This window comes from Oryza glaberrima, chromosome 9, assembly GCF_000147395.1.
Source record: "Oryza glaberrima chromosome 9, OglaRS2, whole genome shotgun sequence".
NCBI lineage: Eukaryota > Viridiplantae > Streptophyta > Magnoliopsida > Poales > Poaceae > Oryza > Oryza glaberrima.
The window spans coordinates 20,168,063-20,195,961 of record NC_068334.1 but is presented as its reverse complement, the minus strand read 5'-3'; the positions used below and the strand labels follow the sequence as shown (position 1 = coordinate 20,195,961).

Genomic DNA, 27,899 nt, shown 5'->3' with positions numbered 1-27,899 from the left:
TTAAAGGTTATTGGTGGTCAAAGTTTTAAATATTCAACTTCAACAAAAAAAATATAGAACCTGAGTGGTAGGAATAGATGAATCTGATGAATATATGCTAAGTTGCTAACTTACAAATCGAGCCTGATAATTTCGAGTAATTTAAGGTAAAAAAAAAAGAGAGAGCTCCGAACTTCCGTGCTTTGAAAAGAGAAAAACAAAAACAAAAAGATAAATAAATACAGACCATTGAGGAATAAGGGTTCAGAGATTAAAATTCCGAACCCCCTTGTGCGTGTGATACCCTCATTTGCAAAGTAAATATATAATGTCCCTCAGGTGTCGTTTGGCTTAAAAATAGTTCTAACATAACGAAGGTGTATGTATGTGTAATTATGTACCACGTAACCCTAATTCGATGAGGCACCAGATGGGCTAGGGCTGGGCCTGGGCTCACATAGTAGGCCCATGACGGCCCAACCAGGCTCTGCCCGGTCTGGCCCGAGAAACACTGTGACTCAGCCCACCCATCCATCCAAGAAAAGCGGTAAACAAAGAAATCTCATTGGATATAAGTGTTTTTTTTCTCAGTTCAAAGAAATATATACTCCTATGTGTTTGTGTCCTTTTTGTTTCGATCGGCTGACCGGGCTCGATCGATCAAACCACCAACCACCCCTCTTGCCGGCGCTTGCGTGCATCCAAAGGACCAGGAAAGTCTTGTGTTAAAAAAAAATTAAAAATAAAGTAGGACTCTCTACCTATGTACAAAGAATGGGCGATCGAGGACGAAATGTCCTGGAATGAACAAGAACAAATTAATCCCAAAAATCTAATCAACCAAATTTAAGGGCACAAGTTACATGCGCAAGTAATGTTGTTCAGCGAGCTAGCTAGTCGATTGGTCAGTCGTTGATCGTGGCGCACTGCGCACGCGCGCCTCCGTACGTACTGCAGTCGAGTGGAAAACCACCTACCGATCGAGCAAGTAGTGCAACAAAATTATATGAGTAGACTATATGGGTTGTTACATTCGATTTTTTTTAAAAAAAAATTGATTGTCACATTTGATTTGCAGCGAGGTGAATGACTACTATAAGGCTAGCCGATCAATTTGGTTGTAGAGGGCCGGTTTAATATAAACCATTGTCAAAAATGAAATAAGGGTGGTTGCTTTGTGGTAGGCTCAGTTGAGTGTAGCTATTTAGCGATACGGGAAAATGAGATGAGATGTTATTGAATGATTAATTGAATATAACCATTATAAACTTAAAAAAGTTGTATATTATAAATGTTATATTTGTTAGTGTTACCGTGGATGACGCGGTTCTACCTCCGTTCTAAAATATAGTTATTTCTAGCATAGTACATTGTTCCAAAATAAAGTTATATTTCTCCACCTATCGGATCCTCTCAACCAATCACAAACATTCTCTTTCATCTACTTTATCTTCTCGATCATTCACATATTTTATATTTTTATCTCATCATTCTCACCTACTTTGTTAATACCCGTGTTAATATTAAAAAATACTTACATTTTCATTCGTGATTTTTATATATGGTCTGTTTGCTGCGCGCGCGGGTTACACCAGGTAGCGACCCAGCACAAATAGCATTTCGTGCTTTCGCTGCCCGTATACCATTGACCTAGCTTACTACCGTACCGACCTGCATGCTAGCTACCAACCGCGCCGTTGCAGGCGAGGCCTCCTTCCTTCCTTCCTCCTCCTCCAACGAATACGATCGAGGCCCATTTGACCACCATCCCACGCACCCAACCTACTCCATCTCCATCCCACGCTATATAATGCTCTTGCCTCCTCGCCAACCAAGCCGCACACACCCAAACACACTAGCAACGTGCAAAACCACTCGCATTTCCTCCCGGCAGCTGCCCGCCCGTTGCAATTAACTCTCGGTAAGTCGGATATACTCCCTTCCCCTGCCCTAAAATATAAAAGATTTTAGACGGATGAAACATTCCCTAATATAACGAATCTGGACAGGCTTGCTATCCAGATTCATTGTACTAGTAAGTGTTCCATTCGTCCAAAATCTCTTAAAATTTATATTTTAAGACGAAGGATGTATATGCACAACGAACTTACCACCTAGCTAATTAATTGTAATTAACTAATCATCATGCGTGTGCATTGTATTTACCGATCGAGCACGCATGAACAGTTATTTATCTAACTAGCTAGCAACATTAACCGTCGCGTACTATGTTCCTTAACTTTTAACTGACATGGTAATTAACTAACTCTCTGTGAAAATTAATGTACAATGTTTGTTTTACAGTAACCTATCACGTAAGTACCATGGTTGGAGGAAGCCCCATGCAGGCCGTGCTCATGGCCCCCGGCGTCAAGGACAAGAAGGTGCTCGCCTTCAAGCGCGGCAAGGGCAAGGACGCCGAGGCCGGCGTCACGGCGCTCATCCGCGACATCGTCGCCGGCGGCGCCCGGAGCGCGTTCCACGTCTTCGACCTCGCCAAGGTCGTCGACCTCCACCGCGGGTGGCGCCGCGCGCTCCCAGACGTGCGCCCCTGCTACGCCGTCAAGTGCAACCCCGACGGCGCCATGCTCGCCGCGCTCGCCGCGCTCGGCGCCGGCTTCGACTGCGCCAGCCGCGCCGAGATCGAGGCAGTGCTCGCGCTCGGCGTCCGCCCCGCCACCATCGTCTACGCCAACCCGTGCAAGCCCGAGGCGCACCTCGAGTACGCCGCCGAGGTCGGCGTCAACCTCACCACCTACGACTCCGAGGAGGAGGTGGCCAAGGTCCGGCGATGCCACCCGCGCTGCGAGCTGCTGCTCCGCATCAAGGCGCCCGACTCCGGCGACGCCAAGGTCGACCTGGGGCTCAAGTACGGCGCCAACCCGGACGAGGTGCTACCGCTCCTCCGCGCCGCGCAGCGCGAGGGCGTCGCCGTCGCCGGCGTCTCCTTCCACGTCGGGAGCGGCGCGTCCCGCGCCGACGTCTACCGCGGCGCCATCGAGGCGGCGCGCGCGGCGTTCGACGCCGCGGCGGCGCTCGGCATGCCGCCGATGCGCGTCCTCGACATCGGCGGCGGCTTCATGGCCGGCCGGACCTTCGACGAGGCGGCGGCGGTCATCAACCGCGCGCTGGAGCGCCACTTCGGCGACCTCCCCTGCGTCGAGGTGATCGGCGAGCCCGGGCGGTACTTCGCCGAGACGGCGTTCACCCTCGCCGCGCGCGTCATCGGGAAGCGCACCCGCGGCGAGCTCCGGGAGTACTGGATCGACGACGGCCTCTACGGCTCCCTCAACTGCATCCTCATGGACCACTACGTGCCGCGCCCGAGGCCGCTCGCCGCCGCCGCCGCCGGCGAGGACACGACGGCGGCGACGACGCACGCCTCGACGGTGTTCGGCCCGACGTGCGACTCCCTCGACACAGTGGTCACCGGCTACCAGCTGCCGGAGATGAGCGTCGGCGACTGGCTCGTGTTCGACGACATGGGCGCCTACACCACCGCGGCTGGCTCCAACTTCAACGGCTTCGCCACGTCAGCGATAAAGATCCACCTGGCATACTCCAGCTAGGCAGCCACGTCGGCAACAATATTCAAATCTGCATATATATATATATATATATATAAACTAAAACACAAGTTCATTTGTTTGTATCAAATTACAACATATTCAAAGGGTTGCAATTAAGCTGTACACAAAACGAACGCATGAACGTTCATGAGTTGTGTTAGTTGTTTCTCTAGGGGTTGATTCAATACATGTACAACTTGATTTTTATGTATCAAATGTGAAATATCAAGTGAATACATACGATTTTTTGTTCCCTAATCGAACATTTAGCCCTGAAGTATTTTAGACACTGGAAAAGAAAAAAAAACAGGACATGCAACCTGGTATATATATATTTTTTACCGTGAAACAATAGGGGATTCTTCTACGATATATTAATTTTCATACAAAGTTTATGTACAAGAAAAATTCATTTACACCTAATGGTTTCATACAAGGGGACATGCAACCTGATGATACTCCCTTCATCGATTTACACCAAACTTGTACTGAAAAAAGAATTGCAATCTGACGGTTTGAGCCGTACAGAATCTGTTAGCCATGGGCCAAATACAGGCCCATTTATTTATTGAAAAGAAGGCCCAGGCAATCTCTCTACTGTCAACCACCTCCGAATATCCTCCGAATCCTGATCAGGTCGACAACAGTAGGGACTGAATTCAGAGATGACAATATGCTGTATTAATTCATACTTTTTGGATGTTTACACACACACACACACAAATTCATCATAGAAAGAGCCTCTAAAAAAATCTTGTTTTTTTTTCAGATTGTTCACCTAATTCAGATTCTAATGTACTAGCTCAAAATTTCAGTTAGATATTCAGAATTAACTCGTACGGATCTACCACTGTCTCATTATATATGTGGTGACATCTGAACAGCACCTCATCGTGGATAGAGATTTCAGAAGAAAACCTCAAATACTCCAGGAGCCGTTTAATGAGTAAAACGTACGCCATTAATTGTTGCCGATTTTAAGTCGGTTAATCTGATTGGCTCAACAGCTCAACACTAATAACATTGATCTACCAATACCATTACTTAATGCCTTTTACGTACAATTAGGTTGTCGATTAGTTGCACAAATACAGAGCCCTGATCTGTATCACAAACGATCACTTCTAGTAGGCCCACACACCATTTTTGTCTCATCTGCTATATATGTTAATATAGTTACGTCAGTGTTAAAACATGTCTAAATATATAAGCAAGACATTGCGTATGCTGACAGCATCTGTAATTGTACACCATTTTCTGTGGCTAGGAGCTAAGTAGTTTAAGATAAATAAAATTCATGTGTAATTGTACACTTTTTTTTCCTGTGGCTATGGAATTTCTGCCCTTTTCTTCACGACCTATGCAGATGTTTAGGGAACTGTTTTAATACAATGACATTGCATCATGATTGATTAAGCAAAGAGCAGGTACCTGCATTTTAGCTGTCCATTTAAAATTTAGTTTAGGCTGTAACTGCTCCCGAAGTACACAAGATCTCGATTAAGAAAGCAGCATTTTCCTCTGCATTTGGTCGCATCAAATGAAGATATTCCTGCGGATATCCATAGTTCTCTTCCTTTTATATTTTAGCTCGAATGAGCAGAGTCAGTAATTTATATCCGAGTTGAATGATTGAACTGCATCTTGCACATGTTTGTTGATTGTGAAAGTGCAAAAATTAATATAGCTAGCTTGTTATTCTGCCGTATAAGTATGCTCTGGTCTGTAGTTTAATTCATAGCCATGAATGAAAAATAACTAGTTTTATAAACCATACGATATTTACTTGCATTGCTTAATTATTAATTAATCATGGCTATCGTATCACATTAGGTTAGTAAGGTGTACACATGTGTTTGAATTACATTTGATGTCTGGGTTTGTTACGTAAGTTCAGAGAAACTTAATTCATTTCTTAATTAATCAATGTCTCTTCTGCACTACATTTGTCTCGGTACTTTTCTTAAGATTACTCTAAAAACTAGTACTACCATCGAATTTACGTCATGTTGTAGCGTGTTATAATTAAGATTAGATAGGGTTTGTTCTTAGTTCACATCTATCACAATACGAAGGTAATGGCACAATTTAAATTAGTTGGCATATAACCGTGATATATACGTGTGAGGGTTTGAGATAAAGAGAAAAGGGAAGATTAAGAAGATACGTAAAATGAGGTGAGTCATTAGCATATGATTAATTAAAAATAGATTCATATGATTTTCTAAAAATAACTTTTGTATATATTTTTTTTCAAAAAAAACACCCTACAGTTCGGGAAGCTTACGCGTGAGAATGAGATAAATATTATCTTTTTGTCCATTGATCAAACGTAGAGTCACTAATGGCTCCATCGTCTCGCTTATGTTTATGCCTTCAAGCGAAAATTAATTTAAATTTTGAAACCTAGTTTCGAAACCTAGCGAAAATGTTTTATGAATAAATTATTTTTGCATGGTTGTTGATAAGTCGTACAGATAAATATATAGCATAAGCGAAACGATGGGACTATAATTAAACTTGTGATAAATACAGCATAACACCAGTTGAAACTCTTTGGTGATCAGCTTTTGCTCAAACCAGCAACCTAAAGAAAGTATTGCACAAACAACGGAAAACATCGTTACACATGGAATCACCTCATATAGCGGTAGAGTGGGGTGCGTGATTTTAATTTGTTGGACAATTTTTTAAGCTAAAACAACGGTCTTTTATGAACGGAAGGAGTACATAATTGTTATGTTTTTTTCTAACAGAATATCCGGTTTGCGCAATAACAACGTGCCTTGTGCCTTAATTACGCATGCACACCGTAACACTGACTACCGATTAGCTAGTTAGACAAGCTTTCACACATCATTTTCACAAGGCAGCGAATTTCTGGTTCTGATTAGCTAGCTTAGGCAGATACATATTATTATCAAGTCAAAATAGTTGTCACCTGCTAGCAAGGGTCACATCTAGGATGTGAATCGGCGAAATGGAATGGGAATCAAGCCAATGAACACTTTACCTACCCAATCCTTGCACAGAGATTATGGAAAACGACTTGAGAGAGATGACATGTCAACTTGATTAATTGATCTATTAGTTACCAAAATTAATATTGGGCGACATTTGCACACATGTAGTACTATATGATTAGATCTTAGTCTTATGTAGACGACCAATTAATCAATCATATCTAATAAACTAATGTAATAGCTTTGACCTCATCTTTGAATATAAACTGACACTTCAGCATCTGGTCAAAAATAAGAAAATTAACCATCTTGAGTAAACACAACGAATTTGTTCTTAAGAATATCCGTTTTGAACCTTAACTACTCCAGGACTGGGCCAACAAAATATTAATATGCATGAAATGAACTACAATTACTCTACTATTTATAGTTGAACGTGCGTATCAGCCGGAACTAGATACAAGTGTTCCTAGATATGATTATTACAAGTGGCTAGTGATTAGTTAAATTGTTGAACCTTTGGCCATACATTATTTTTTTTAGAGGACCATACATTAACTAGTATAATCATCTATAAGCCAGGGAGAATATGGTTTCACTGTATTCCCTTACCAATGGAACTTAGACTAAAAAACGTCCGAAAACATTTCTTAATTAACCTCAATTTCCAAATACCCTAACTTACTCCCTCATGGTAACGTAGCTCAATGTTGATTTTTTTTTTAATTCAAGGATCCGTTTAATGGTTTCTCTTTAAAAATCAGTACATTACGAACGCAGACGCTCACAACTCACGCATATTCGTCCATATGAACACACACGACTAGACTAGAATATCCTAATTAAGATTGATGAAGTCATTACGAACGCCTCATTATCGACGGACACGTATACATCAACTACCACCGAAAAATAATTAGCCATAAATACAACAATCTATATTACGTACATGAGATCAACAAATGGCACTACAGTATTAATTAAGACTGTCTTGTTCAATAAAATCTAAAAAGAAAAGGAAATGATTATAGTACCTTCTTAATGGGAGGAGATGGATTCACAACAGTAATGGTAAGCTGAACGGTTGGGACATGCGGTTCATTGAATGTGGACATTTAGTTCCATGATCCCGGCCAGGTTCGTTTGACTTATTGGAGAATACTGTATATTCTTTTGGTGGTAGTTTGATAGTGTATAATAGGGGATTACCTAATCCTAACGCATGTCCACGGTATGGATGTATGCAACTGTGTAGCCTGCTTAATTTCTTTTCAGAACATACAGTATTTGCATGGTTTCATTTAAGACCTCGTTCCGCTAATCCTCATGAGAAATTGATTGTAGAGGATTTATTCTACATCTATTATAATGTGGAATTATTTCCCCTCAATCTCCTCCAATTATCTTCAATCCTCTTCAAAGCGAACAATGGCTTAGGACTTTACAACACACTTGCGCACAGTGTAAAGTTACGTGGAAACATTTTGTTAGGGCATTGAGATCGATGAGGTGATTAGCAGTTGTATGGAAGGATTGTAAGGGCTTGTTCACTTTGGTGCCAAAAAAAACCTTACCAAATTTTGGCATTGCCAAAATTTTGGCATAGTTACCTGCGCACGGTGTAAAGTTATGTGGAAACATTTTGTTAGGGCATTGAGATCGATGAGGTGATTAGCAATTGTATGGAAGGATTGTAAGGGCCTGTTCATTTTGATGCCAAAAAAAACCTTACCAAATTTTGGTAACTTGCCAAAATTTTGTCAGGATTTCTTATATAGTTATCAAAATTTAGCAGCAAACTAAATGTAGCTACTTTTTTGGTAACTTTACCAAAATTTGGTAAGGTTGAAAATGGCATCAAAGTGAACAGGCCCTAAATTTCAAATGTGGATTTGTGTGGAAGATAACCTTTGGGCTTTGGCCCTAACAGTCAGTATTACATCCATGGGCTTAGAAAGGCCTACACGTGCACTACCTGTCCAAAACGGAGGCCCAGCGAGATTAGTTTTCTTTTTTCGTTTTCATACTAACTTCAGTTTATCTGTTCTTTGGAAAATTAAAGTGCCAATTTGACATGAACTCCTGTTAATTAATAACAGCAGACACATGAATTAGTGAGACTGCACGTCGTGAAAAGCTCCATTCGATCGACCGCAGTACTCGATCGAGTATATATGATTAATATCTGACCAAACACAGCTGACTAATGCAAAAACAAGAAGTCAGTCAGTTAATTGATTACCCGAGAAGAAACTGCAGTTTGCACTAATTAATTTGGTCTTATCTCACACACAAGACAGTTTCTTCGTACGCGTAGACCGAGCAATCACAGGTTGCACTACTGGGAAAACGATTTTCCTAAGATGAGGTGCTTATATTTTTTTTAGACGGACAAAAAATTTTCCACCATCGATCTGCCTGCAAAATGGGGGAGAGGGTTGAGATGACCGTCCACCTGCAAATATCAATCTTTCCGGACGAATGATATAAAGCGCCCTCTGGAAAGATACATCTTCCCAGCTGGACGCCTTAAGCCAGGGATAATATAGTTGCACTGTATTCCCTTACCAATGGAACTTAAACTAAAAACTGTTCGAATGCATTTCCTAATTAACCTATATAACTTACTCCCTTCTGGCAGCTTCAATGTTGAATTTTTTTTAATTCAAGGAGCCGAGCAATTTTAATGTTTTTTTTTTAAAAAAAAAAGCATTACAAACGTAGTTGTTCACAATGCGTGCACGTTCATTACTATGAACACACACAACTAGGTCGGAATATTTTAAGATTGACGAAGTTATCACGCGAGTCTCGTTGTCGACGGATACGTCAACTACCACGAAAAACATAATTAGCCGTAAATGATACAATTCATGTTAAGTCTATGAGTTGAACCCATATGGGTTGGTTCTACCACAAAGAACTTAACCAGTTTAGTTACGCTCACTTCATAATTTTAATGTTTTTCAAAACTCGAGGGAAGCAATTAATTTTCAAGCTATCTTTTTTTCCCAAGAATTCGTAGAGTGTACGGTTTGATTAATTGAGCGTGCGCATGCAATTTCTGTCCCATTGAACACACAAGATGCTTGCTTAATTCTTCCAACACAAATAGACAAATAATTTTGAAAGTTTGATCACTTACCCAAAGAATAATAAAGTTTGATTGACTTGCTCGTGATCGATCAACAGGCAGACAAATTGCTTTAATTTGTTGTATGCACACCTGGCATTTTAGTTGGTTGGATGGATCATATCGATGTTCATCTAACGCAGTGTTCAGCCAGGTACAGCAGGATAATCAAGGAAAATCAAAGGATCGCGTGAGAATCTTGGGTTTGAATCTGTGCTGCAAGAAAACTAAGTGAAAACGCAGGAACATCTGAAGAATCAAACTTTAATTTACTTGGCATTGGAATATATATAGTCCTGGCCGTAATGAACATCAAACTTTATTAATTGGTAGGTAGTAATAGTAGGTAAGTAGGGACGAAAAGCAAAGGAAGGATCTGATGGAAAATAAGTTTCTTCCGTGAGACTGGCGACCGGCCAAGTAGAAGAAGAAGAAGGTGTCAATTCATCGGCTAATTAAGCTGGTTTCAATTTTCATTTTCCCTACCTGCCGACAGATCAGTTGATCCAGGCCCGTGATTAACAAGGCCCGGTGAGCATCTGACCGCGCGACGAGAGTTGGGCCTCTTCCGGCTGCCTGGTGTTTTCAATGGCTGATGGGCCTAGCCCATATGATGAGTAGACTTCTACAAGACTAATAATTTATCCGTGCTAATGCATAGTATTTCCTACGTTTCATATTGTAAGTCATTTAACTTTTTTTTTAATCGGCCGGATGGTAACATGGTGTATCAGACTATCAGCACATAAAATGCTCGTTTCTAAAAGGATATATTGAAATTGAAGGCTCTGAGCATTTTTCACTTGCACAAACTTATGTTTACTTTACATGATTGTACAAGTTTTTCATAATGCACTGTCATTATGCGCCGGACCTCGCAACCTTTTTAACTTGGAAGTACAGTATTGAGATAATGCAAAATGGTAAATTAAGCGTATGGGTACGTATTGTGTACAGTACAGTTTGTGAGCTTGACGAGGAGCACACGCATGGCGCTACGTGACGTGGCGCTGCTTGAGCGTGGACACGTCCGAGCCCAAGGGGCTATGGGATTGGGAGCTAATGACTTGACCATGTACAACAGCACAAGCTCTGTTGCGAAATGAAGATTTGAGTTTTTTTCTCCTTACGGAGCGGAGTACGAATTTAGATTTCAAATTGCTTTTCATCATCATAGATTTTGGTGTGTCAATGCGTACTACTCCCTCCGTTTCTAAATATTTGATGCCGTTGACTTTTTTAAATATATTTGACCGTTCGTCTTATTCAAAAATATTTTAAGTAATTATTAATTTTTTTCCTATCATTTGATTCATCGTTAAATATATTTTTATGTATACATATAGTTTTACATATTTCATAAAAAATTTTAAATAATACGAACGGTTAAATATGTATTTAAAAAGTCAACGGTATCAAAAATATATATATATATATATATATTTAGAAACGGAGGGAGTAATAGTTTATTTGAGGAAACGAGTTTAATTGGGCAGGTGCCTCTCCGTCAGGGATCGTGTTCTGCTTGCTGGGCCGGTCGTGCAGTGGAGGCAAGGGTGGTCGGCCCATCTAGTGAGGAAGGTGGTGTCACTAGCATGGAATAAGTTCACTTGTCTTCCCTCAACTTTATATCGAGTTTGTTTCACACCCCTTAACTCTAATACCAGAAATCTTCACTCCTAAACTATATAAAATCGCGCAATTTAGGTCCATAGCAACATGGATACCTGGTTTTGCTGAAATGATGTCCTATTAATAAGAAAAATAAAAATAAAAAGGGGCAATTGCGCATTTGACCCTCTTTTGAAAGTTAATTACCAATTTGACCCTATTTTATCAACTTTGTTTATTTGACCCTTCTTTTTAAAATTAAAGATATGGTATAACCCTATTCTGTTAACGTCTTCTAACGTTGTTAACTGAAGCACAAACTATTTCTTTTGTCCTTACTAATTTGACCCTATTATATATGGGTCCCTATAATATGTGGGTCCGACATGCAAGTGAAGTGAAAAAAAAAATATGTTGCCCATGTGTCAGCTCCATCATCTTAGAGAGAGGGAGCCGGTGAGAGGGGGGAGAGGAGGTCGGCGAGCCTGGGAGGCACGGGCTTTGCTTATTTGGGCTGTCGCCACTTCTAGGTAGGCCTGGGCGTTCGCTCAGGTGGGCCGGCATAACAGGCTAGGCAAGCTCCGCCACGGCTTGCCGGGGGCCATTTTTTTCATTTTTATTTTTTTAATATTTACATAAATATTATACCGTTGAAAATATTTAAAAAATAGAAGTAGAGAGTGGCAAGGCGACGTGGCACACGGGCCATATGTGTATTTTGCGCTGAGGTGTGAAATGTAATTTTCGCCGCATGCAAAATTCACATGCCCGCTCAGCGGCCTCCCGCGCGTACTCACACACTAACCTTGTTGTCCTTGGAGAGGGTTGCAGGGTCTATATCTGTAAATATTTTCACCGGTATAATATTTCTGTAAATATTAAAACAAAAAATTTAAAAATGAAAAAAATTCTTGCCTGGGGCACCACCCCTCGAAGAGGGCGTGGAGAGATGGCGGTCGTCACGGTCGCCGGCTCGACCTGCTCCGCCTCATCCTCCGCCGCCTCGACACCCGCTACGCGCTCGCCACCGCCGCGCTCTCCAAGCGCTGGCCGCATCTCTCCCGCCACCTCCCCGCGCTCGACTTCCGGGTCACCGACGTCATCCCGGAGCCGGACCGCTACCACTGGTACCTCCGCCGCCGCCGTACCGCGGGAGATCGCCGCCGGCCGGTCAGGGTCTCCACGCTGAACAAGCTCGACGTCATCATCGGCAGGTACGAGCGCCATGCCATGCGCTCCTTGGCTAACTCTGTGAACAACTTCTTGGACGCGGACGACGACGACGGCGGCAATGGCGAGGCTCACCGGAGGTACCAGCGGGTGAGCCTGGAGGTGTTCCCCACCCACAACTCCGGCCACATGAACCGCCTCATCGCCACGGCCATCGCCGACTGGAGCGTGCAAGACCTCGAGGTCACCGTTCTCGACACGACTAGCAACCATGGCAGCATGGGCTACAGCTTCCCCCACCATTGCTTCGACGACGACGCCATGTTCCCGGCGGTGACGGGCTGCAGCCTCAAGACTCTCAAGCTAACCAACTGTGCGCCGCTCGCCGTCGCCGGCGGCGGCGGCGACTTGCAGCACCCGCCGCGCGTGTTCGGCTCGCTGACCGTGCTCGTGCTGCAAGGCATGCCCATGTCGACGCGCTACGAGGGCGTCGTCCGCGCGTGCCCGCGGCTGGAGGTGCTGCACCTCCGGTCATGCAGCTTCCGCGAGAGGAGCCTGTCCATAGACGCGCCCGGCTCTCCGGTGACGGAGCTGCTCATCGACGGCTGCGACGTCGGGGTGGTCTACCTCCGCTCGCTCCCGAGGCTGGAGAGGCTGGCCTGCGTCGGCGGCGAGCCCGTCGAGTTCAGCTTCGGCGCCGTGCCGCGCCTCGCCCGCCTCAGCCTGAGCTTCCACGCCGACGTCAACGCCACGACATGGCTGCTGCACACCTTCGCCGGAATGACGCGAAACGAGTACCCTCTCTTCAACTTCCTCAACCGCCTGCCGGACCTGGACACCCTCGTGCTCCGGTTCACCGGCCCGGAGAGGTGGGTGGCGCCGGCGATGCTCCACGACGACGCGCCGCTGCGCAGGCTGAGGCGGCTGCTCGTCGCCGACATGCCGCCGTCGTGGGACCTCACGTGGACGCGCTACCTGCTGGAGGCGGCGGCCGCCCTCGAGACGCTGCACATCCACGTCGATGTTGCCGCCGGGACGGCGGCGTCGCCGGGTCGGCGCGTCGCCTGGCCGACGGCGGCGGAGTTCAAGCACCGCGCGCTGAGAGAGCTGGTGATCGTCGGCTACAGGCCAAGCGAGTGGCAGCACGAGGAGTTTGTGAGCTTGATGATGAGCACGTGCGGGGCGCTGCGTGACGTGGCGCTGCTCGAGCATGGACACGTCCGAGCCAAGGGACACTGGGATTGGGAGCTGATGACTTGAGCACTCCCACAAATGTGCTGATCTGTTGGATGAAACATCTTTCATCTTTTGGTGTTGTGCTCTTTCCAGTGGAATGGAAGGAATAATTAAAAAGTACACTGCCCGCCTTTAAAATTGGAGCGATGTATCATTTAGATCCATAATTTTAAAAAAAGATATTAGAATCCGTGATCTTATTTAAATAACTCATTGAGGTCCAGAAGACCTCTGACCGGATTGACTGGCTTACGTCGCCATCTAGGGTGGCAACATATTTGCATTTTAGCAACGGTGGAGGGCGGAGGGCGTCGAGCTATGGCGGCTGAGCTCTATACCTGAGGCCATGGTGGCGGAGGTTGGACTGGCGACGACTCGGGGTGTAGTGGCGGGCAGCCCGGTACAGCAGCAGCTAAGCTTGGGGATGACACGAGCGAGCTCGCCGGAGGTCACTCTCATGTTGCTACTTCGCGTCGTCCACGCGCATATAGTCGGGAGATGACGAGGGGATGACAAGCGATGGCAAACGACACGGAGCAGGAAGCAGCAGCACATCGAGAGCCAGGAAACGACGAGCGGCGGCAGCTTGCAGCTGTAGGGATCTGGCCGCAACTAGGATGGGATACACCGGTGTGTGCGCTAGGATGGGATACACCGGTGTGTGCGCCGCCGCTTGACGCGGTGACATAGACATATAAGGGCTCACATGCCATAGACAGCGAGTGACAAATAATTAATTGTTACATATTAGAAGTGGCAAAAAGTTAAATGTCCCGGAATGGAAGGAAAGATACATCGTTTTTCACACGCACACTTCCCCAACTACTATATACTGTGTATTTTCTTCAAAAAGATTACACATAAAAGTAGCTTTAAAAATCATATATTAATTTAAAATTTAAAATAATTAATAATCAAGCTCATCTCATCTCATTTTATGTATCTCTCTTTTCCTTCTCTCAAACACACCACTGAATGTATGACTGTAACAGCAGCTAATCATGAATTAAAACAGTTGTGCGTGTATGATTGCAATGGAAATGAGACAACACTGTAGTCTATCGTACTGTCGTGTGTTTCATTTACAACGGCTGAAAAATTTCTCACATAGCCACAAACTTTACAAACACCATTAGCAGCTTGAGCTCTCCCTATACCCCCTCTCTGGATGATTATACAGACATGATACAAATTCCTCTCCGATACCATCTTCAAGCAATCACAAAGTTTAAAATATGAACAAAAAAGGGCTTCAATTCTGGAAAACATGTCAATATTTTGCTTGAACCGTGTTACATTGTTAGTGTATCAGGGAGTGAAGTTGGAGCTCCAAGAATCTTGCCACCAACGTCAGGAAAGCATTCGTGTTCTGGCAATGGACCAACCTTACCGTCAGCCTCTACCTTGACTGGGTATTTGAGGAGGTGCCCTTGTAACGTTATAAGTTGTTCTGCGGTGAACCTTCTCCAGTTCTCTTCTGCTATTTCATTGACATAATTTACACACTCCAAACTTGATGGATCCTTGAAGAGGTCATCAACCATCCCAAGATGCTCTGCCCAGAGGGAAGTTCTATACCCGTATACCTGCAAACGATTTGTATGCAGTTCTTTAGGAGGCAGATCTACGACAATAGCTTTGAGTGAGCCTTTGCTGTTGATATAGCTTAAATAAGTTACAGAGAGGCTCAGCAATATTAACAGAAGTTGGAGAAAGTTAGGATACACAGAATTTATCGATGAGTTCTATAGCATGGTATTAAGTGCAAAGAGGCGGCCATCTTGAGAAGTAAGCCACATATACCTGACCGCGAGGATGACCCCCCTTTGTAGACCATGCATGGTGAGGCTGGTATGCGCCCATGGCAATTTCAGTATCTCTGGAACCAGCCAAAGATCTTTGGTTGATGTTTGCTGACCCCAGAATAACATATTCATCATCTACAATCATCCCCTTTGCATGAACATAGATCATAAAACGCCGGTATTTTCTAGCCAAGGCCTGTGAATGTAAAGAACAGGGAAATGGAAAATAAGTATGTGTATACATAGTGACTTCTCAAAAGGAAAAAAAATGGATCTATCCTCGTGACAAGTAGATTATGAGAGAGCAAAAGTAGAGTGAAGTGACAAAAACTCAGTATCATATTGTCAACTAACGGAAAGAAATATCTTGGAATGTGTAAATATATATGACTGGGACATAAAAAAAATTACAGCACAAGTTCAGATCATCAAAAGAGCCAGCCAATATGACAGTATAAAAGCAACCTTCCTAACCAATGGATGAGCATTTTTCAAGCAAGTTAAACGAAACCAAGGTTCTTTTTACATGTAAAGAGTAAGAATAAATCTTACTACCCACGCTATGAGTTCGGACGATGAAAAGATACCAACCAGCGAGAAGGTACTGATATTAGCAATGTAATTGAGATAATGTTATCTTAAAAAAGATGATGAAGATTGAAAAAATTACCGCTGCACTTTTATCGTTAGATTCAGGGCTGCCATTTGATGATGATGATTCTTCTCGATTGCCCAGACAATAGAAGTTCAAGTAATCTTGAGGGTGTTTATTCTCAATATTCATGGCCTTGAGCTCTTGTGCAATTATACGATACATCATCTCCATTGTCTGTGCCTGGGAGAGAGCAAAAAAATCATGGGTATGAATGCTCTGCTGCAAAAATCCAATTTCGACCCCCACCAGAATTTTGTTTCCAAAAAAGGCAAAAGGACTTCTCTATAACACCTTGGCGGAATTAACTATTTGGATTTTTATATATGAGAAAAGAATAACTGAACTCAAATTTGAACCAAGGACTCAAAACTGAGTTGTGAAGGCACAGCTCCTCAAAAGGTGGAAGGGCTTGCCTCAAAAGAAGTGAATAAGTATATAGCCGTATAAAAAGGCTAGAAAACAATAACATTAGAAAATATGCCAAGGGGAGTGCAGATAGCAAGAATATTCCTAGTGTTTGGAAACCTGAGACTGAAGTTGCAAGGCAGAAATCATAAAAAGAGAACAGAATTAACGGTTTTCATTAGCTGCTGGATTATGGGCTTCTTGACAGCTATTGGATTGGGCCATCGTGACTCAATTCCACACAGCCAAATTGCAAGCCCTTGACAAGTGGTCCTTATTCCTCAACATGAATGCACAAGTGTGTCCCCTACCCTAGGATTAGCGACTTAGCACACGTGAGGAGTATCCAACCGTAGCCATGTTGGTGCAAAGTGAAATAGCCAGTGAAAGTAGCTATGGCTTATCTGAAAGTAGTTCTGTGAAATTACATACTGTTAAAAATAATAAATGAACTTACCTGAAAGAAAAGAATTTCTTGTACAGAAGCTGCTGTAGGGACTCCTTCAGGCCACATCGGTATGACTACATAAACTGCAAACCGTTCACCAGCCCTAATCTTGCTTGCAATTTTGAGGGCCAATTCAATAGGTACCAGATTGTCAGCACCTGCAAAACACTAAGAGGTCAGTTCCATTTTTATGTAAATCATTAAACACTAATGCTGTAGATCACACAGCAGCACCATCAACAACAACAGGATGGGAAAATAAAAACTCGGCCAACCTAAAAGTGTAACATAAAAAAATGTTTTCCATTCATCTGTTTTTAGAAGGATATGGAGGAATAGTTGGCCTTATTTATCAGCGGAAGATCGTGTGGGCAACTTGGAGTGTTAAATTACAACTAGCAAGGATTACAGGCAGGATCTAAAAGGCGAAAGCAGCACACCTGAATTAACATAGGACGGCCAAGCATATGATGACCCAAGGAAATATTGATTTTCAATATAAATGAAATGCTGGGCGGATCTGATTGCCCGGACATAAGCAGTGTGGATGCTCTTATCAATTATCAGGTCCTTCCGGCAAATAAGATTCTGCAGAAGTACATGAAACAGTTAAAACATTTACCAGATCACATTTTGGAATGGTGTAAGATGAGAAAGTAAGAATAAAAAAATATAGCACCACTAACGTCATCAAAACTGTAGATTTGTTTAACATTTCAGACTAGGAGATGTATCGGACTAACCTTCTTTGAAGCTTCTTTGCAATCACTAGGAAACCCTTTAAGCGAACCAGAGTCTATTGACCGGAATACCTGAGAAAAATAACATATTTGTATCGCTGCCAAAATTTTCAGAAGTATTTTAGCACAAGCAGAAATTAAAAGAGGAGTGGTAATACCTGAACATGCCAATTTTCAGGATCTTCTTCTTTTGAAACCCGCAAACTAATATCATCATTTGGAATAGTAGGCGAAGGGCTAAGTATCCATGAGATACGTTCCAACTTTATCAGGGCATCATCTTTCCAATGAGACACTTTTCTAAATCGTTCACGCCATTTCGTTGCCTTTCTCCAGCGTTGCTCAAAATTTTTCAAGACATCATACGCAGCTGGACCATCAATCCTACAGTGAAGGTCATGCCATGGTTGTCTAGGCCCCCCCTTTGCACCTGACTGCATCAAGAGAGTATAAAGTATTGAAATGATGACAGTCAGGAAATATTGCACCACGAACCCAGGAGCCTATGTCCTGACTCCATGTTGGTATGGCATGGAGAAGTTATGTAGAACTTATTACTAGCAAAACATAAGTACTCACCGGAAATGTAGGGTTATGATAATCATTATCGAATACTGTGTCAAGATCCTTAAAAAGCCTATGTTCGGGTGTATCATAACGCCCATCACAAAGATCCAGGCCACCGATAAAAGCAGTAATCTTCCGCTTGTTTCCCCAAGCTTGTGTATCAACCAGCACGCATTTTTGATGATGGGTAAACAAAGTCCCAACAACCTGCAAGCTACAAAATTCAAGATCATCAAAATGAGGGAATAAAATTCAATAAATTAAGTTACAGAAGTCCCAACAACCTGCAAACTTTTCTACAAACTTAGGATAATAAAAAATAGAGAATAAAATACATACTAAATTTCAGTGTAAACGTTCACAATATAATAAATAGTGGGCTTATTCAAAACAATAGATGATAGACATATCCTGATTTTGTTTAAACAAGGCTGTCCATCAACTTGGTTGCATCATGTTATATCCAAATGACACCAACCCATAATGAGTTTCTATAGAACATGGAGCTCTTCAAGAAGGGGCAGCACACATAAGCTCGAGAAGGGGCAGCACACATGAGCAAACAATAAACTTCCTTAAGGTTTATGGTGATAACCATTATCTGGAACGTATAAAAGTGCTAACAGTTATCAGCTATATACTATCCAGCCTGGCACTTGCCTGTTGTTTGAAAATGCTCAGCTTACTGCTGGCATACCGAGGTGAAAGAACACAAATGACTGAGGAATGCTTGAAGAATTTTCTAGTTTCTTCATCATGTGTCGCCATCACTCCACCCTGCAAAAGAACAAAAAGGAGGAACTTTTCTCTTAACCAAAAGTAACAGTACGCATGAATTATGATGGGGATGATAAACTGTGCAGCCTGTTCAGTACCTCAGAAAGGAAAACGACAAAGATATGAATTTGCATAAAAATGCATGGTCCCAGTTTATATCCAATCAAAACAGAGGAAAGTCATGCAGACCAAATATTCGGTTACCAGAAAAACCTTTCAAGTCTAGAACATTCAGAATGACACCCTTACTATTTTGTTACTAGGAACACTGAAATTATTAATGACTGAAACCCAACGACCACTGAATAACTAAATTCGTACTATTTATGGAGCGATACCGATGAATTACACGCAATTACATCAACATTAAATGCCTATGAAGCATCCCGAAGTCCCCCCCGCCACCCCCCCCCCCCCCCAAAAAAAAAAAAAAAAAACTAAGCATGAGTAGTTAAATTAAGCACAAAAACAAAACTAGATTGTGTGCAATTCCTCACCGTTTTGATGAACAACTTGTCGTGCGACGTCTTGTCGTCCCACACGAGCAGGCACACCCTCACGCCCTCCTGCGACTTGAACTTGAGCAGCTCCCCGAGATTGAGGTCGCCGCCTTCCGGCAGCGGCCTCGACGGCGACGGCTCCCGGACGAGGCGCACCTTGTCGTACACCGACCAGCCGACGATGTATATCATGTGGTGCGCCTCGAGGATGGCGTGGCAGATGTCCTCCCAGCACGCGTTGTGGTCGAACACCTTGCCCCCCTCGTCGAGCTCGATCTCCGGCAGGTCCCCTTCCCTGTAGTGGGCGTCCTGGTACAGCGTGACGCGGCCGCCGTGGCGGAGCGGGAAGTAGGAGTCCTTGATCCCCTGGTGGTCGGGGTCGCCGGGGATGCCGCGGCGGTAGAGCGGGTTGTCGGCCGCGGGGTTGAAGCGGAGGCGGAGGCGGAGCGCCGTGTCGGGCTTGTACGGCCTGCCGTTGTTGCCGATGATGGGGAACCAGTCCTCCACCTCCTGGCACGAGGCGACCCTGTCGGCGGGGATGGTGACGGTGCCGATGAGCTGCGCGCCGAACGTGTCGTTGTCCTTGACGTGGAACTCGAGCGCGGCGGCGTAGTGGGCGAGGGGCACGGCGAAGCGCTCGTCCCAGACGGGGTCCTGGTCGTTGGGGATGACGCGGGTGCGCGCCACCACGGCGCCGGCGACGGAGAGCGTGACGTAGGGGTCGCTGGTGATGATCTTCCGGCGGTGGTGGCCGCGGGCGTGGCGCGGCTGCCTGGCGGTGGCGCAGGAGGTGGGCGGCTTGCAGGCGGCGAAGCACCGCCGTACGTGCTCGGAGAACATGTCCATGTTTGGGAGCAGGCGCGCCTCGACCACCCACAGGTCGAGGTCCCCGTGGAGCAGCACGGGCTTCGCCGGAGGCGGAGACTCGCCGCCGCCGCCGCCGGCCGACGACTCCATCGGCGGCGACGAGGCCTCCCTCCCTCCCTCGGCACGCACACGCACACAGCAGCGGGACCCACCACCCACCGAATCCGGGAGACCACCGTCTCACCTCTTTATACCCCCCGCTCTCTGCGGCGCGGATTCCGGCGGCGAAACGCGCGGTGGGAGAGGGAGATCTCGGGCGGACGGCCGCGCTGGATTACGCCCAAAAATAGTCTCTCTCTCTCGCCGCGCCGCTATATCTAATTCTGCGAGGGGTTAATCGTAAAAGAGATCGCGAAGCGGTGAGCGTGATGGTGGTGGGACGTAACGGTCGCCTGTATGGCTCCCGGCCACTCGGTCGCTGGCACGTGGGGCCCAGCACGACCACGCGGCTGAGCTGGGGGCGCGACGCGATCCGATCGGAAAACGCATGAACAGATCGGTCGTCGTGGTGGCCGGTGGCGTGGCGTGGCGCGCGGCGGGGGTCAAACGAGGCGGGAGGCGGCTTGCGGCGAGGTGAGGGTGAGGTGGCTTGCGACGGGAGAGGTGTCCGTTTCCGCACACCAAAGCCAACTTCTCTCCTGCGATTCTGCGTGCGTGCGGGAGCGCAGTTGGCGCCGTGTTTAGTTTCAAATTTATTTTTTAAAGTTCTAATTTTTTTCATCCCATAAAAACTTTTATACACATAAACTTTTAACTTTTCCATCACATCGTTCCAATATCAATCAAACTTTTAATTGTGGTGTGAACTAAAGACAGCCTGAGACGGAAAAAAAGGGGAAAAGGTGGGTGACGTCGTCTTCCTCCAACCGCCAACGGCGAGCTGCAACTGGAGAGGAGAGGAGAGGTGGGTAGGTTTAACGTGCGGCGCCAGATTTGTCCGGGCGGTTTCGACGGTTTCATTGCCCCCGGCTCGGCCGGCCGGAGAAATTACTTCTACTTCTACATGAAACTGCTGCTATAGGTAACACATATTGGATTCTTGATCTGGAATTAGCAAGTGGGCTTCCTTTTTGTGCAAGCGGACCAAAGTGATGCTCAGTCACGAGCTGATGGTGGTGGTACTTCTCTCTCTCTCTCTGGTTGGGGTCACCTGAAAGCGATGCTGAACCTAACCATCATAAAATGTCTCGCCTTGGGACGAATGCTGCTAATGGTGTGTTTAGTTCTCTGGACGTAAGGTTTTTAAAATATATGGATACACATTTAAAATATTAAATATAGACTAATAATAAAATATATTACATATCCCACTTGTAAACTGCGAGACGAATTTATTAAGCCTAATTAATCTATCATTAGTAAATGTTTACTGTAGCATCACATTGTCAAATCATGACGAAATTAGGCTCAAAAGATTCGTCTCACAATTTACATGCAAACTGTGAAATTGGTTTTTTTTTTATATTTAATGTCCCATACATATATGTATCCAAATATTTAATACGACGTTTTTGACCAAAATTTTTTAATCTAAACAAGGCCTAACACAGTACTCGCAGCAAATGAAGCATGTCCTGTCCTACACGCTAGTACAAGCCCGGACACCCTGTCAGGATCGAAGCTGAACCGAACCGCCCCAGAGATCACATGAGCACGTACTCCACTACTTGAAGCAGCCGTACTATACCTCCAGCTAATGCGATTCCGTCAACATGTAGGAACGTACTAATCATCGCCAAAATTACTAAACGCTTGGACGGCAGCGAGACACGATCCGCTCTCGCGGCCACCAATTCAGCGAGGACGACGATCTCTCGCACACAGCTTTGCATTGCATTGCTGTAATGCTGTGCCATCGTGCGATTACCAGCATCGTTAGGCTCACGACTTCATTCCATTAATTGATTACATATTCTGATGTGGCCCGTCACTAAGCATATAATTATTGGGTTCTTTGTTCTCCCTTTCGCTTCACGCCGCTGCTTCCTGCTCAAGTGCTCATGTCGATCTCCCCTTACACATTAGACAGATTAATCAAGAATTTAAGATGCAACTTTCATTGCTACTCGATCGGTTTCCTGCCCACAAAAACTTTAGCTTAGCTGTGTCATATCATATGTGTGTGAATCAAGAATGGATAATAGATTGCTCACGCACGTCAGAGTTTCGGTTTCCTTTGACTGACAATATCAGCTTAGTACCTGTGTTGATTAACAGCTTGAGCAGGAGAATTTCGCTACTACTCCTCCTATAAAGTCCTATCTCGATCTCTTGCCCCTCTGTACAACAGGACAAACCATGTGGAGGCCGTGAAGAACGGGGAGGTTCCATGTGTCACACCATCATGCATCAGAGGAGGTTCCGGATTCAGCTTTACTTTAATTAGTTGTAGCATCTATCCCGATTTCTTTAATGATCTGATTCAATGTTGGTAGGTTAAGATCTGATTCCAGAGATATACCACTTCAGCTTTATTCAGTCACAGGCCTGCTAGTACTCCCTATCTTTCAAAATAAGTGCAGCCATAATTTTCCGCGCCCAACTTTAACTATTCGTCTTATTTAATTTTTTTTAAAAAAATTAAAAACATAAGTCACGAGTAAAGCACTATTCATGTTTTATCATCTCATAACAACAAAAATACTAATTATAAAAAAATTTTAAATAAGATGGACGATTAAAATTGAACGCAAAAATTTATGGCTGCACTTATTTTAGGATGGGATGGAGGTAGTATTTTACAGAGCGAGAGCTCGCTGCAGACGCCGGCGTCTGGTGATTATTTTACAGAATCAAGATAGCAGCTGAACATTTTCGTTTCATCAACTTGGGTAGCATGCACTAGTGGCAACAGAATGGATTTACATCGAGACAGCACGAATGTGCAGATAGATCCAGATTAGCACGACAGACACGAGCTGAATCAGCTGAACGATACACTGGGTGTGGGTTTCGGTGACTGAAGAATTTGTCATTAGTGGTCTTCCAGAAAGTGCAGAGGAAGAGCCGTGAGCACCGTGTCTTTCTGAAAAAATAGTGTCGTTCAAGGAGTGGTACGTATGGACGTACTCCCTCGTTACAATAAATTAAAAAACTAGTGTATTATGTTTTCTAGTCTAATAAATCTAGATATACTCTCACAAAAACACCAATCTAATATTAGACAGGATGTTTCATAGTCTATATCGGAAAAAAAAAAAGGAAAACAAAGTTGATTCACTACTAAGTTGGACTAGGAAACATCTCATCCAATACTAAATTGGTTATTTTTGGGACTGAGCGAGTACCTACACCTCCGTAAACATGTTGAATTGTTGAACACCGAATTACTACCATCAATTGGTCCTATTCGATTAATATCAATACATGCATATTTGTGTCTGAAAAAGCTCAAACTCTGTACCGCAACGTTTATTTAATGTTCATGTCAGATAAAAAGAGGTCAACTGTCCACAGTTGGAAGCCCTAAATTTCGCATTGACAGAGGTCAATTTTTTAAGATAATCGAAAGAATTTAATTAATAAGTAAATCAAATTACACCTGCTCTATGCTTTCATCAGGATGCAAACAACAAAAAAGAGGGGAACTTTTCTAAAAAAAAAAACAAAAAAGAAGGGAAAAACCCTCAAGACAGATAAGAACAAATCACATTGTCTTGCTTGCAACATCTCAGTCACCGAACAGACTCTATATGAACATAATATGAAGCCAGAACTAAAATTAGAAGTGTTTGAGTTTCAAAAAATGGAAAAAAAAAACTCATTATCGATGTCGCCGTCACAGTCGCTTTTCGGGCCCACCACCAGTCCAAAAGTTGCACCCCTATCCGCAACATAGGCCTTCGCTTTCCGCTCGCTAGTTCCGATGTTCTAGATGGGCTTCGGCCCGCGGTTTCCCCGCTTTCTTTTCCGAACATCACTGGCCCACGTTTGTATCTTTCCCCATTTCCGCGTGATATTTGATTCGATTTTTTTATTGTTCATTTTTTTTCTTGTGTGTGTGACACGCAAGCAACGGGTTAAATGTGCTGACAAATTAAGACAAGGACAATTCAACCCTTCCCTTTTTGTCTTCATGTCTTGGCACGAGACATCGATCTGCATGCCTCCAAAAGTCATACTCCCTCCGTTTAAATTATTTGTTGTTTTTAAGTCCAACATATCTATTTTATATCATAATTTTTGTAAAAAAAAGTTGTTTAGATTAGCAATATGTGAATTATAAATTATGAAAGTATTTTCCATAGTGAATCAACAAATATAAATCTTATGATATTAAGTTATGATCTTATAGAAATTGATAGTCAGATATTAAAAATGTTTTAATTTAAGATAACCTAGGATGACAGTTAATTTGAAATGGAGAGGGTACGCAATGACCTAGGACAACAACAGGTAATTTGAAATGGAGACGGTACGCAAAATGACATCAGCAATTTAATTACAGACATGGAGATGAATTGTATGAAACGAACAAGTGCTAGCTGATGATGCTGTCGCGCATAAAAAGATGACGAAAAACTTGGTGTAATCATGCATATTAGTACTAGCTTGCTTCTTTGGAACGCTAAAAAGATATATAGCCGCATATTCAGGTCCATGAATCACGTACCGCATTCGCGAAGCTCGGAGAAATTCGGCGTCTACTCCGATAATTCGATCCGAATTTTTTTCAGACCACTTGATGAGCAATTCACTCTTGTACGGAGCTTTTTAAAATTAAGTCCTGCACCACTTAATTAACCATTGAAAAATCATCATTCGGACATTTATTAATGGTTGGCTTGGCTCTTGTCAGCACTGGCTGGCTTGTGCCGACCGAACTTATTTTTCACAAGTCGTAACTGCACGCTCGATGGAGGCCGGATTTTCAGAGAAAATGTGCGGAGAAATTAAGCAGAACATTAATTAGAAAAGTTGAACGCGTGACAATTCCAGGCACTAATAAGTCAAAATCCTGTAGCTTCCGTTTTCGGACTCAATCCAACAATTATGAATTCTGAGTTGTCAAGCATATTCCAAGACTCATCTTACACGAAATCCATTCATATACTTATCAAAACAACAACTTGTTTTCATCTAACAACCTTTTTTTAATTATTTTGTTCTCTTTCGTTGTATCTTCTTTTCTAAACAAAAGCATCACATCTAAAATTTAAGGAGAAGAAAAAACAACTATCGATGTACTTTTGATCAGTTTCGTGTGAAGTATATGACTGTACAAATTACTCCAAGAACAAAAAAAAAATCAAAAAATTACATTGGAATGGGAATACGCTCGCATTTGGGCCTAGAAATGGACGAACAGATCGATGAACACGCATGCAAAAGCTCATGCACGCTGACGTCATCTATGGAAGTCGAAGCGGAGTGGGAGGAGCCATGGGTCGCCGGCTCCAGAGGTTCACCTCCTTCCTCGGCTCCGACGCCACCAGGCCGCCGCCGAGCACGAGCGGCGCCGAGTGCGCGACGAGCACGTCGTCGTCGTCGTCACTCGCCATCCTCTCCGCCTCCCTCCAGTCGAAGTCCTCGAACGCCGCGCGGCCGCTGGTGAACCGCTTCATCTGCCCGAGCCCCGCCGGCGCCGGCGCCGCAGCCACGGCGGCGCCGGCGCGCCCGGCCGTCCTCCCCTTGAAGAAGCCGCCGTCCCTCGACGACGACGATGACGCCTTCCGCGACCTGCTGCGGCGGAAGAGCATCCTCCTGACGAGCGAGCTCTTCTGCCTACGCGCGGCGGCGGCGTCGGCCGGCGGCCGGGGCGGGAGCGGGCACGCGCCGTTCTTGCAGCTCGCCTTGACCTTCTTGGCGTTGGCCTTCTTGATCTGGCCGATGCAGGAGACCTTGGGCGACGACGGCTCGGGCGTCCGGTACCCGGAGCGGTGCTCCCGGCGGCTGCCGCCGCCGCCGCCGCGCGCCTCCGGCGGGACGATGGAGACGATGGGCCCCGAGAAGGCGTTGCGGTGGTTGAACGACGACCTGCCGTGCGGCGGCGGCGGCGCGGAGGCCGTGGTGGTGGTCGCCGTGAAGGATGCCGCCGTGCTCTTGAGGAAGGAGACGATGGCGCCGCCGCTGAAGCTCCTGGACCTCGCGTGCCTGTGCTTCTTCTCCATTGGCATGATGTGTGCGTGCGTACGGATTGTGTCTTTGGTTCTCTTGTCGTGTGCAGATCGATGTAGCTTTAGGCGGCTTTAGTTTGGGTTATATACCACAGGCAGAGGGGCATGAGATGATTATGTTTAGGGTTGGTGAATGAATGCGATTATACGAGTAGATTGTGATGGGATGGCTAGCTGCCGCGACTAATAATAACAACTCGCGTGCGTTGTCGTGTGTTCGCGTGTGCGTGCGTGGTCAAAGCGAGGAGCGGGTATTGAATTCACGGCGAAACACAGCTATCAATCAACCAACCAGCGCGCGCGCGGGCGCGAGGCAGGCGGTGACAGCGAGCAGTGGTGTGGTGGGGGGTTGGGCGTCCTGGGCGGGACGCGGTCTCTGCACCGGTCGATCCGACGCGGCGTACGCTCGGTTGAACGGGCCGTTTGCTTGCGTTTGGAAATGAAACGCGAGACCTGGTTGCTGCATGCGCGACGAGACTTTGGACTGGTTAGCCGCAGCGGCCGCGCACCGCGGCTGTGGATTGGATGCGACCTGCGGCCACGGTTGGTGCGCGCGCAAGAGAGTTTCCTCGTCGCGTCAAACGTACGCGCGGGCGCAGGTGCAGGTTCAGGGCCGCGGAGTTTCCGGCGGTGGCCGTGACCACGGCCGATCGACGACTTGGTTGGCGTACGTGCTGCAATGCAAGTGATCCGTATGCAACGGCCTGACGGACGGTGTCGGTGGCGTCGTCGACGCGTGGGGATCGATTGTGTTCTCTCGTTTGCGGAGGGCAATACGATTTTTTAATTAACCGGGAAAACGATGAAAACGTTTTTCATTTTTCTTGGGTTTGACTGACTGAGACACAGTCACACGTATTAAAATACCCCGCGGGCCCCATTGTGCTGGATTAGTCCAGCGAACATATATATGTTTCGTATAAAAAGAACCAGTGGTCGTTCTATGTAAATCCTATAGTACACCCGTCCAGTTTGAATACTACTCGCTAGCGTACGTCCACCCACAAGTATATGTATGGAACTCTGAATTTTCTGTATGGCATACGTAATAAAAATTGACTCTACCTGTTGAAAAAATGCAATGTGTGATTTGACTTCATGATTCATCAATCCTAGAATTAGTAAACTTTACCAGTTCCTTCTTTTTAAAAGAAAAAAAATCAATATGATTAGTAGTAACTGAGAGAATCAGCTTGAAAGTAATGCTGCGTACGAATGTTCTCTGGGTTGTTTTCTCCTGCAGAACTTAGTTACTATGTACTCCCTCTATCTTAAAAAAAGACAACATACGTACTCGGTTGTCTTTTTTTTTTTTGGAACGAATAGAGTATTTCAATAGACAATAAAGCAAGTATTTT

General features: G+C 44.8%; 4 protein-coding genes across 4 annotated transcripts; 2 read left to right on the top strand and 2 right to left on the bottom strand.

Annotated features, from left to right (window-relative positions):
• Positions 1-1,830: 1,830 nt before the first annotated feature.
• LOC127785125 (ornithine decarboxylase 1B, chloroplastic-like) lies at positions 1,831-3,806 on the top strand. The gene is made up of 2 exons (XM_052312547.1): positions 1,831-1,900; positions 2,284-3,806. The coding sequence occupies exon 2, from the start codon at positions 2,304-2,306 to the stop codon at positions 3,546-3,548; it is 1,245 nt and encodes a 414-aa protein (XP_052168507.1). The 5' UTR covers positions 1,831-1,900; positions 2,284-2,303; the 3' UTR covers positions 3,549-3,806.
• Positions 3,807-12,006: 8,200 nt separating this feature from the next.
• On the top strand, positions 12,007-13,685 carry LOC127783832 (uncharacterized). Its single transcript, XM_052310985.1, has 2 exons — positions 12,007-12,087; positions 12,192-13,685. Exons 1-2 carry the CDS (start codon positions 12,007-12,009, stop codon positions 13,683-13,685), a joined length of 1,575 nt encoding a protein of 524 aa, XP_052166945.1.
• Positions 13,686-14,663: 978 nt separating this feature from the next.
• Positions 14,664-20,720, bottom strand: LOC127784502 (phospholipase D delta). Its single transcript, XM_052311827.1, has 10 exons — positions 19,556-20,720; positions 18,942-19,058; positions 18,294-18,488; positions 17,873-18,148; positions 17,718-17,786; positions 17,415-17,562; positions 16,984-17,132; positions 16,137-16,301; positions 15,465-15,662; positions 14,664-15,247 (listed from the first exon to the last, which is right to left on the bottom strand). The coding sequence occupies exons 1-10, from the start codon at positions 20,513-20,515 to the stop codon at positions 14,954-14,956; spliced, it is 2,571 nt and encodes an 856-aa protein (XP_052167787.1). The 5' UTR covers positions 20,516-20,720; the 3' UTR covers positions 14,664-14,953.
• Positions 20,721-25,605: 4,885 nt separating this feature from the next.
• LOC127784504 (uncharacterized protein At1g76070) lies at positions 25,606-26,694 on the bottom strand. Its single transcript, XM_052311828.1, has one exon. The coding sequence runs from the start codon at positions 26,539-26,541 to the stop codon at positions 25,777-25,779; it is 765 nt and encodes a 254-aa protein (XP_052167788.1). The 5' UTR covers positions 26,542-26,694; the 3' UTR covers positions 25,606-25,776.
• Between the last annotated feature and the right edge of the window lie 1,205 nt (positions 26,695-27,899).